General features: G+C 37.6%; 1 protein-coding gene across 1 annotated transcript; it reads right to left on the bottom strand.

Annotated features, from left to right (window-relative positions):
- Window positions 1–11,318: 11,318 nt before the first annotated feature.
- On the bottom strand, window positions 11,319–11,927 carry LOC110713409 (X-linked retinitis pigmentosa GTPase regulator-interacting protein 1-like). Its single transcript, XM_021891861.1, has one exon. The coding sequence runs from the start codon at window positions 11,925–11,927 to the stop codon at window positions 11,319–11,321; it is 609 nt and encodes a 202-aa protein (XP_021747553.1).
- Between the last annotated feature and the right edge of the window lie 388 nt (window positions 11,928–12,315).

Below are 12,315 nucleotides of genomic sequence, written 5' to 3'. Positions count from 1 at the left end.
CTTTAGCATTTCGATTGGTGAATAGGTTTTTATTAAAATCAACTCCGTGAATTTAATTGTATCCTTTTCAACCAATCTAGCTATGTATGCATATACATTTCCACATTTGTTAGTTTTCTCCTTGAAAACTTATTTGCAATCGACGGGTCTTTCACCCTTTATGCAAATTAATCAAGTTTCTAACATGATTTTCAAACATGGAGTCTATCTCGGATTTTTATGGCCTCTAACCATTATTCGGAATTTGGATTTTTCGTAGCTATGTTACAAGTCATTATTCCTTTACTATCTAATAGTAAACAGTATGCTTGTAAGTCTTAGGTTTATTTCTAACTTAATAGAAAATTTATAGGATTCAACCCAAGCCTTTGGTGAATTCTAAACCTATATGGGGTTATTGCATCAAACACTGAGTTTCAAGGCGTTTCCAAAGCCCTTTGATTTTCTTGATCTTATTCCAACTTTTCAAAAGTTTTGTGAGAAATGAATTCTTTTTTAAGGCACTTGTAAAGTCCTTTTGAGTATTCTTGATCAAGTATTCTCACAAAGCCCTTTTAAGGTTTTTCGAGATTCTCAGTTCTAGTTTGTTGCTAAGCTCCATGTCATCGAGTTCATTTTCCTCCCACTTGTTGTTTTGGAAATGTGTTACTTTCTAGAAAGACACCACTTAGAGAAACAAACACTATGTTCTCAATTAGGTAGTGGAGGTAATTCCCGTGGTCTCACTTGAATGCTTACTAAGAGACATGTACATTGTCTTTAGGTAAAAGTTCGTTGTAAAACAAACAGTTAGCTCCCACTTGAGCTATCTTAGCATTTAATGAGCCATTAAGATCCCACTCAACCACCTGGCTCTTGCTAAGCCGGTGAGCTCTCACTGAGCCAGTGAACTCCAACTATGGATAAGAGTTTTAGACATATACTTGAAAAGACCTTTAGAAGTTTATTCTATCCATAACTGAGTATGGCGTCCTTTCTTAGCTTCGACATTTTGTTTAGTGTAATATTAGTCATTTGTGCAAATCTTTAAGAACTTTACAGGAAGGGTTGTGAACCATCATCGTTTGAGTCATTTTTAAATGGCATCAAGGTCTCCGTGAAGATATACTATGTTCTTTGTGGAGTTATTTATGAAAATTTAAATTTCATAACTTTGTGATGGTCACACTTGGCTCAAGCAAATATTTCTCTATCTAATCTAGACGTTTTGAAATCTTGCCAAGTCGATTCTGTACTTCACTAAACTCTTGAACTATTCAAGGTCAAGTTTGTTCACATTTGATGAATATAGCCATATTCTTTCAAATTCTTTGTGAAACTTTGAAGTAAATAAATCCTCTTTAACTTTCGGGGTCAATTGTCTATACCAAGAACAATAGCTCTTTTATTTTTTTGGTTTCAACAAGTAAGACTTTCTTGTCTTATAACGATTCCGAATCGATCAACTATCAAGAGCCTATCTAATAGAGCCTTGAGTACGTTCTTGTCGATGTGACATTTCTAAAGATGTTCGGAACGCAAATCATGCCCATGACTTTGAGCTTTTGCTAGTTTATCATGTTAAGAAATTGTTTGTCTATAATCAAGCATTCTTGACTCATGGTTTAGACAACCATGCCATTCAAAAAAATTTGCAACTATTGCTCATTGCTTTGAATGTGAGTCTTTCCGCGTGTAAACATATCAATTGCTGATAATGGAACACAATAAACATTTATTTGTTCTAGCCTTAGCTTAAAGGTCTTTAAACAAGCATACGACCTTACAATTGATATAGCACCACTTGCTTCATTCTAAGCTTGTAAGTCGATAACTTAGCTTATCTTCACTAGTTTGAGGTCACTTTCAAAGTGGAACACTCAAGCAGTATCCGATACTTTGTGAAGATAATGAGTTGCTAAGTTAACTTCAATAGCATGAATTCTTTAGTAAAATGGATTCACATTCCTTTTCTTTGTTCCTCGTTTCCTATATTTCTTATCATACTTTATCTCATAATCTTTAAGAACCATTTCTTTAAGAGTCTTTGACTTTTATACTTTGTTAGGCATAATTAAGAATCTAATGCGCCGTGAAACAAAGTTCCATCTTTTCCTTTAATTCACGCTCGAATTACTAAATCAATGAGTCCTACTCATCTATGTATTAAGCAAAAAGATATGTTGGTTGTCAATATTGACAATTTGAGTTTGCAACTCAATACTTCATGTTTTATAAAAACTACCTAGTATTTTGAATACATGATGTCCAACCGTCCTTAAAAGTCATTTAAGAGAATTGTATTTTAGAAATGCTTTACTTTTCTTTGAGAACCATTCTCAAAGATTTCCTTTACCAATCATGGAAAACAATGCAGTTTGATTTGGAATTCTACAAATAAAAGTGCAAAGTATAACCATTTATCAAGTAAATAACATAATAAGTTTGAAAATTAAAAGGTATTCATGCAAATTTTCAATCTTATTAAACGTTTTTTCCACCCATTAAAATTGTCCCCATTTGGCGAGAATAAGTCGATTCCAAGATCCAAGGAAACAAAGAGTGGCTTTGCAAATGGCTCCAAGCCACTCTTGGATCCAAGTTTGAAATGCTTTACTTGTCTTAGCACTCAATCTCCAAAGGTAAGCAACGCTTTGCTAATGGCTCCAAGCCACTCTTAGTTGAATAAATCGTCGCATCTAATGCTCTCTCAACTAATAAACATGCATTCATATTCACATTCACACACTTACACTATGATCATATCAAGGGATCTCCAATGCTCATCCCTATTCACTTAGAGCTAGACTTGGGGGCTTGATCCCTACTTCATTAGCTTACCTAGCCTAAGAGTCACCACCATTTGACTCTTTTCAATAATATATTTTTTCACACACTTAGCTCTTGCGGCCTAGCTTTAGTGTCATTATCACACACATCACGCATACATGACCAAATATACTTCCCTTTAGGAACCCTTTGTCATGAAATCTTAACGCTGAAGCATGCTTCGTCAAAATCACTCATAATTGTCATTGCATCACGAAGTATGAAGTGCTTAGCCTCCGTGCCTAAGTTACCTAAATGCTTTCATCATTGAGTCAACAATTGAGATAGCCTAGGATGGATTAATCCTTGCACCTTGAGAGATAGTATCGAATGACATTTGACTAAGCTCATTCAACATGCATCTTCAAACTTTCGATTCTTTTTCGCGTCTTTCCTTTTCGGGAGAAAGTCGGTACCCTCCACAAAAATGACGGAAATTTTTTGCTTTTTTGCAATTTCAAGTCGCATAATCAACACTATGCACACACGGGTCATGAGTCTAACACATGTGTCATTTCACTTTGAGTCGAGTCAACCTCAAGTCAGTCAATCAGCGAGTCAAGTTTATACCTTGAGTCGTGTCAAGTCGATGAATCAAGAAACATTAAACCTTAGGTCAACCATAAGATAATTTTAAGCCTTAGGTCAACCCTAAGATGATTAAAGAAATTGGCAAAGTTCTATAGTCAAAAATAAATACAGGTGCAGCAGAACAGGGAAGACCCTACTCTAGCGCCTGGCGCCAGAAATATTTCAGCAACGACAGAGCTCGAAGCCTCTCAGAAAGGTGATTTTCACTTCATACAACAATTTCGGGTTCCTTGGTACGCCATTTAGCCCCTATAAGCAATTTGACATGATTAAGTAGTCAGTTTGATTACAATTGCAATAAGTGGTCGACCTGATGAAAGATCGTCTCACTTAGCTTAAAGCGCCTAATCACGGAGACACCGACATACTGGGTTTAGCAAAAGCAAAGTTCAAACAAGCCTTAGAGATCGACAAACGTTGGTCTTCAGAAATTTTTCTTTAGAACATTATCGCAACAAACATTCAAGCACCGAAGCTCTATTGTTCAGAGACGCGTGAACATTTCCATCAGAAGCTCTTTTGCTCTAGAGACGCGTAGGCATATCATCAAAGATCTTTTGTTCAGAGACGCTTGGACATTTCATTCAAGCTCTTTTGCTCTAGAGACGCGTGGACATTTCATTCAAGCTCTTTTGCTCCAGAGACGCGTGGACATTTCATTCAAGCTCTTTTGTTCAGAGACGCGTGGACATTTCCTATTTTCAAGCTCTTTTGTTCAGAGACGCGTGGACATTTCCGACAAGCTCTTTTGCTCAGATACGCGTGGGCATCCTATTATCAAGCTCTTTTGTTAAGAGACGCGTGGAAATTTCCTATTTTCAAGCTCTTTTGTTCAGAGACGCGTGGACATTACCTACAAGCTCTTTTGCTCAGAGACGTGTGGGCATCCTATTATCAAGCTCTTCGTTCAGAGACGCGTGGACACATCATTCAGAAGATCATATCAAAAAGAAGCTCTTTGTTCAGAGACGAGTGAACATCGAAACAACAAGGTGGCGTTCCCTGGATTATGGAGAGTTGTCACAAACAACAGAGGATTTTTTCAAGAGAAGCAGTCTTCGATAGTATTTCCTTGGACGCGGAATATTATCAATGCGGATGAGGACTGTTTCGAGAGAAATAATCTTTGATAGTATCCCCTAGGATGTGGAATATTATCATTGCGGAGGAGGATAGTTTCAGGCGAAGCAATTTTCTAATTTGGATGCAGTTACGAGCGTAGCGGTTTTCAAGAGAGATGGCATTCTCTAGCTTGCAGGAGGTCATCAAAACAGTAAAGCAGCAACAATCGGTTACTTTCAGAGACGTGTGCTCGACGGTGCAAGATACGCGTTTCTTAACTCTTTTATATGTTTAACTAACGCTAGTTTTGTAGGTATCGGCGTTATAAGATTGATTTAGGATCGCAGAACGTTCTGAATCATTCTCCGTCCCTATCGATACTTTGACTTTTGTTTTCGAAACTTGCGTTTCTCCAAACTCAGTCAAAGTGGGGGCTTCTGTAGACACCCATTTGTGTCTCCCCAAAACCAAACCCAGTGATGAGTACCTTTCACGTCGAATCATAATCGAATGAAACGAAAGTGTGGAAAGATCTAGTGTTGCGGAAAGTTTTAATATCTTTTCTCTCCTTTCTGTTTTGGAAAACTTTTTTTTTAAGAAAACAGCCAATCCAGTTTGGTTGGTCCATAATATGGGTCCAATAGTGGTGTAGTTGGATGGGGATTGCAAACAACAAGCTTTATGTACGGCCCAATGATCTAAGGGAGGGCCTAATATGATTTATCATTCCTAATGCAATTAGGAATGGTTTTAGGCTTCTAGAATCTTCTAGAAGGTTCTTTTCATTCCTAATTCAATTAGCATTGATAAGTTGACTTTGTTGACTTTTCAGAGTTTTAATCAAGATCAAATCACATTTTTCGAAGAAATTATATTATTTTATCTTCCAGTACGGAAAATTTATCAGATTTTCGAAAACGCGTTGAAATTCAGTTTGGCGTCCAACCCCAGGCCTTGGCGCCTGGAACCAGGCTTGGCGCCAGGCGCTAGCCACTGGTGCCTGGCGCCAGCTAGCCAGGGTTGGCGCCAATCTTGTTTTGCGATCTTCAGACTCTGTTTTGTTAAATTATCTTTTTTGGCTGATTTTTTCTATAAATATCGTATTAAAAACTCCGTTTTCATTCACGAATTCTCATCAACAATTAGTTTTAATTAGCTTTCATCTACAATTCATTTATCATCTACATCTTTCATTCATCAATTCTCAACAAACATTAATTCTTTAGCATTCTTTCTTTCTTGCTTTTTCATACAAAATTCCGCATTCACAAGACTTAGACACACCTAGCCATATTTGAAGTTGCCTTCGCCCTAGACGTGAAAGGTTTTAATTTCTGAGGGTTTGGTCCCAAATCTCTATTTCAATTATTTAATTTGATTGTTTGATTATTATTTTCCTTGAAGTTACTAACGTGTGTATTTTGTAATTAGAAAGAGGTACGAGGCATCCAAGTAAGTTCTTTAATTGATTTATTGATATTATGATGTAGATATCATGTTTATATTATTATGATATTCCTAGTATCATGTCTAGGGTATTTTTAATATTAAATATGATTGTTATGATGCCTTTTGTTCTCTTCCTAATATTTATGATTGTTAGTATCATGTTAGGGTTAAAGATTTGATTTTTGTCGCTTAGTGACATGCTAGGGTTTGTTATTAATCTTGTTAGTATCATGCCTAGGTTCTTGCTATTATTATGCTTTCATATTAACATGAACATGATTATGATTATAATTGTTATAATTTATTATTATTTTGATGATGATTATTTTATTTATGATGATTATGATTATTATTATTCTTCATGATTATTATTGATTATGTTGCTTGATGTTTATTCTTTATTGCTTGATCACACCTTTGATGCATGTTTAAAGGGAATTAGTACTTGTAATCATGCTTAATAAGATAATTAATAATCTTGTTAGGGTTAATATGATTATAATTCAAGTGATCGCCAATAATAGATTTATTTGTGCATTAATATTCAACCAACATAGATAAACAGGTTTAGGGTTATCCTATTGATTGCATGTTAGTCAAGAAGCGCACATGAATACGATTAGAATAAAGTTGAGGCCTATCATTAGGGCAGGTTCAATCTCTTTTAGGTTGGATTTGTACCTTCATCCCCGAACCCTTATTTGGTTCATGACCTTATGGAGTTGACGATCTCTTGGATCGTTAAGGGGTGTAACCTTCATCCTATGAACGGTTTACAAGTTCCTTAAATACTTGTTGGCGACTCTTTTGCTCTATCTTCTTCCCTTTTGGACGCCACCGTACTTTAGTGTATGATCACAGTGGGGTTCAAGCTAGTGGGATTTTTAAGGCTTGAAACTATTCCCTATAGTTTTTGGCGACTCCACTGGGGACGATTTCTATTTTAATTCCTGAATTTGTTTCGGCAATGATCTAGAATGAGTGGATGAGACTCGAAAAGTTTTAAGTATTCCATGTGCGTAATTTTGATTAACATTATTGTCATATGCATAAAAAAGTTCTCATTGGAAAGACCATCCGTAATGAGTCAAAAATATAGGATTTTACACGTAGGAAATTTGAGAAATGTCTTTCACAACTAGGACTGAAATAACACCGCGCGAAACTGGAAGATTTTATCGAGCACAGAAAGCTGCTGAGGCATGTAGGAAGTAGCGTCAGGGGCCAGAGCTTGGCGCCAAACTTGTAGCCGTAGCGCCAGACGCCAGTATTGGCGCCAGGCGCTACAGTTAAAAGTTGGCGCCAGTCTCTGTTTGCTGGCGCCAATTTCCCCCAATACCGAGCCAGAAATATGCGTTCTAATTTCGACCGGTTTTTCGTATTGTTTGCTCGATCCTACTTCCTGATTGAATTTTTTCTCACTTTTCTGAAACCCATATGTGTTCTACATATGGACATAACCCTCTGGGAATTCATGCTCCATCTACCCGATTGAACGCTCCTGGCAAGAAAGGGTACATCCGAGATGTTGAATTCACCAAACCATGGAAGTGAGTTTTTTCTAAAACTCGCGGTGTCTCATCCACTCGCGCCAACCCTTCACGGTTAGGCTTCCGCGCGGTGCATCCGGACAATTAACCATGGACCCTCTATTGACTAAACCATATCCCGAACTTTAGAGAACTAGAGCCATGGTTAGGTTGCGAACTCATTGCATCATATTGTGCCTACTTGACTAATTGTGCATTATTTGTTGTGCATATATATTCTATGTTTCTCTTAACCGTTTGTTGATTTGTGTTGAAACTAAAATTAATGACTTCAAAAACTTTTCCTATTTAATTAATTAATTAATTAATTAATTAATTTGAGTCAATAAAGTCTTTTTTTTTTAATCAGAATTGACCTAGTACGACTTTAGGCATACTCCAGTTGACTAATAATACCGAAAACAGTCCCAGACCGGAGCTCCAATATTGGCGCCAAAGTCTGAATAGTAGCGCCACAATATAGTGTGTAGAGCCAGACAATAACTAAATTGTCTGGCGCTAACCACCATACTGTGACGCCAGTCCTGTCGCTTGGCCTACAGTTCGGATTATTTGTCGAGTCATCACCTAATGTGTAATTAATCAGTTTTCTGTTTAATTCGGTTAATTTTGCCGACAATAATGCTTAATTGAATCAATGTTCGAGTTTAGGCACTAAGTCCCATGGTCTTACACAAAAGTCTCAACATGTCACCTACACTCACTAGTCTTAACACACACTTTGATTATATGTCACCATGACCATGTCTTAGGTTCATGCATGAGTCGATTTTTTCCGTCATTTGAGTTGAGGGGGTACATTCTATTCTTAATTCTTCACATCCCTCCACCTAAATCTTCTTCACATTCTTCCATCTTTCTTCACCTCCTCCATCCATGTGTGTTGAATCGAGTTCGAGTCATGTGATTGACAAACAAAAAATGAGGGTAATGATGAAACAACACAAGAGAAGAGGCGAGCTTCAACGACAAGATTTCGTGACCTCTTTTTCTATTTCTTCTTCATTTTTTCCTTTCCCCAATAAGTCTAGCATATGCACCTTTTCTTTTCTCTTAGATTAATTTTATAGGATTTTTTTCTTTTTCTTTTTTAATAAAATGAGCATTTATTTCCTTGCATATGATCATCACATTGCATTGCAAAAAAAAAAAAAAAAAAAAATCCATGTCGAATAAAGCACAAGGTATACCAATGATTTGAGGCACCCCTTGTAGCCACATCATATCTCCTTTCACCTTTCGAATATGCAATCCTTTCTTCATAAACCACTTTGAGCCTCGTCTAACGATAAACCTTTCTTTTTTCAACCTACATTTACCTAAACTTGGGATGGGATAGTTTGCAACTTATGCAATTTTCAAAGAACAAAGCTTGAGTGATTTCAGAAAATCAAAACAGCAAAAATAAGCAAAAAAAAAAAAAATAATAAATAAAAGTGTACAAAAGGGCAAGTGTTCCAATGTCTTTGATATGAAAATATCTTCGATAAGAACACGTCTCAGATTGCGTCTCTTATCGAGTGCTCGGTACCGTGCCTGAGAAACATGAATGCCAAGTGAGTGATAGACCGCATGGTCGAGATTGCCCACACTTATAAAAATGAAATAAATGCTAAAACAAAAGAAAGAGCTAAAAAAGAGTAGAAAACCTCAAGCATAAAAATACAAAGATTTAGAAGCAAGGTTGCACACCTTGGGGGCTTGTCTAGGGTCTTGAGCCTTTATCCCCTTCTTCTTTAAACCTTTAGCCTAACCACGTTACAACCCCTAAAAAGACCTTTTTGAGGTATACACACTTGTGCGAGGTTCGACTAGAGCTACGTTCGGCCTGATTCCTAACGGATACGTAGGCAACCTCACATCGAGGTGCGGCCGTAATAAACATGCATTCATATTCACATTCACACACTTACACCATGATCATATCAAGGGATCTCCAATGCTCATCCCTATTCACTTAGAGCTAGACTTGGGGGCTTGATCCCTACATCATTAGCTTACTTAGCCTAAGAGTCACCACCATTTGACTCTTTTCAATAATATATTTTTTCACACACTTAGCTCTTGCGGCCTAGCTTTAGTGTCATTATCACACACATCACACATACATGACCAAATATACTTCCCTTTGGGAACCCTTTGTCATGAAATCTTAACGCTGAAGCATGCTTCCTCAAAATCACTCATAATTGTCATTGCATCACGAAGTATGAAGTGCTTAGCCTCCGTGCCTAAGTTACCTAAATGCTTTCATCATTGAGTCAACAATTGAGATAGCCTAGGATGGATTAATCCTTGCACGTTGAGAGATATTATCGAATGACATTTGACTAAGCTCATTCAACATGCATCTTCAAACTTTCGATTCTTTTTCGCGTCTTTCCTTTTCGGGGGAAAGTCGGTACCCTCCACAAAAATGACGGAAAATTTTTGCTTTTTTGCATTTTCAAGTCGCATAATCAACACTATGCACACACGGGTCATGAGTCTAACACATGTGTCATTTCACTTTGAGTCGAGTCAACCTCAAGTCAGTCAATCAGCGAGTCAAGTTTATACCTTGAGTCGTGTCAAGTCGATGAATCAAGAAACATTAAACCTTAGGTCAACCATAAGATAATTTTAAGCCTTAGGTCAACCCTAAGATGATTAAAGAAATTGGCAAAGTTCTATAGTAAAAAATAAATACAGGTGCAGCAGAACAGGGAAGACCCTACTCTAGCGCCTGGCGCCAGAAATATTTCAGCAACGACAGAGCTCGAAGCCTCTCAGAAAGGTGATTTTCACTTCATACAACAATTTCGGGTTCCTTGGTACGCCATTTAGCCCCTATAAGCAATTTGACATGATTAAGTAGTCAGTTTGATTACAATTGCAATAAGTGGTCGACCTGATGAAAGATCGTCTCACTTAGCTTAAAGCGCCTAATCACGGAGACACCGACATACTGGGTTTAGCAAAAGCAAAGTTCAAACAAGCCTTTAAGATCGACAAACGTTGATCTTCAGAAATTTTTCTTTAGAACATTATCGCAACAAACATTCAAGCACCGAAGCTCTATTGTTCAGAGACGCGTGAACATTTCCATCAGAAGCTCTTTTGCTCTAGAGACGCGTGGGCATATCATCAAAGATCTTTTGTGAAAGTCTAACTGGCTAATACAAGAGGGGGGGGTGAATTGTATTTGAGGTGAAATCTAAAAACTTTTTGCGGAATTTAACTAAATGAAATAATGACGAGAGAAGATATAGGCTTTTCTAAATTTCCATTATGTAATCAAACTCTTTACAAGTGAAGATTCAAACCCGTTAACAAGTTCCACAAATTAGGAACTTGTTCCCAACTCTCACAGAAGCCTTCAACAGCGAAGCTTCCTTGAACTCACTTTACAAACTCACAATCCCAACCCCAAAGTAATTGAATACAATCTGTGATTACAAATACCTATTGCACTCAAGAATATAAGAAGGATAATAACTCTCTTTATGTTATTGGTTGGCTACTGGAATTTTTATGCTCAAGAGTTATGTTTTGCTGAGATATCTCCTTCAAAAGCCACCCTGTTAATCGTCTCCAATATCTCCTAAGTGCTGTGCAGTATGTATTCTCAGCAGCATCAACCTTGTTCTCCATCCCAGTAAAACTGGTTGCCTGAGAATCTGCCACAGCCTGCACTTGGCGTTGAAGAGAAGCCAGCTGCTTTGCCATGTCCTCCAGCTTTGTGCACACCATCTTTATCAGCTGCTCCATTTCTGATTTCACTTGTTGAATATCAAAAATAGAAGCATTTGTTCCAGAGAATGCAGCAAAGCCTGTAGGCTGTGATGTAGGAAAAGCTGGGGTGGGAGAGGGAGAGGTCTATTTTGGAGGTGAAACAGGAGTAGAAGAGGGTTTAGCTTGTTTTGGGGGGGAGTCATGAACAGAAGATGGCTCGGAAGCAAAAGGAACTTGTGTAGGGGTAAAATCAGGAATAGAGTGTTCTGAAGAACTAATGTCTTCAATAATCACAGGCTTTAGAGTAGAAGCAGCAGGTTTGACAATTTTCCTCTTACTCCTCCTGAGTTCCCCTTTATAAGGGAGGTCAAGACTCTCACTTTCTGAGCTAGATTCCCCCTCACTTTGAGTCTCCTCTTCTTTCTCAGATTCTGCCTCCTGTGGTTCCCCCTCAAAAATTTCTTCCTCCTCTTTGTCTTCCTCTCGTTTTTCTTTACTTTCGTCTTTTTCAGATTCACTTTCCTCCTCTTCTGACTCACTTGTATCTCCCTCTACAACCTGTGTTTTCCCTTTTCCACTATTTTTCTCCTCTCCTCCTCTAGTCAAGAAAGTAATTATCCCACTCTCAAGTTTAAGGCTCAGGCGAAGCAAAGATTGCTCCGAAAGAATGTTCTCAGGTTTAATATAAGTGGGTGACTCACTTTCAACATCAATTTCCAAAGGACTTAAACAACACAGTAAGGAGAGATCCATATGGAATAGTAGTTTTAGCAGCATAGAAAACCAAATGTTCAATCATCAGTTTTGGAAAGTTTATTTTTATTTTCCGAGCTAGACAAAAGATGATGGTTGCATCTAGTAAGGATACTGTGCTTCGTTTTTGCAAACAAGGAACAATGCCTCTCCATGTGAAATTGAACAATAATTTGTGAAGAGGAGTGAGTATGTTATGATGTGAAGTCTTGCTGTTCGGGTTTCCACCTATAAATTTGATTATTCTATTCTCATCATAATGCCCAATTGGCACAATTTGTTTTTGTTTTAGGTACGAACTATAGCCAGAGGTGGGGACTTGAAACAAGTTCCCTAAATATGCAACATCAAAATGAATGTGAGTATCTTTGATTGTAGCCGTGCATAC

Source organism: Chenopodium quinoa, unplaced genomic scaffold (assembly GCF_001683475.1).
Source record: "Chenopodium quinoa cultivar QQ74 unplaced genomic scaffold, ASM168347v1, whole genome shotgun sequence".
In the NCBI taxonomy this organism is placed as follows: domain Eukaryota; kingdom Viridiplantae; phylum Streptophyta; class Magnoliopsida; order Caryophyllales; family Amaranthaceae; genus Chenopodium; species Chenopodium quinoa.
This window is presented reverse-complemented; position numbering and strand designations above follow the sequence as displayed.

What these genes read in the sequence shown, in the direction of transcription:
- LOC110713409 (XM_021891861.1), bottom strand. Translation starts at nt 11,927, where the DNA reads ATGGATCTCTCCTTACTGTGTTGTTTAAGTCCTTTGGAAATTGATGTT.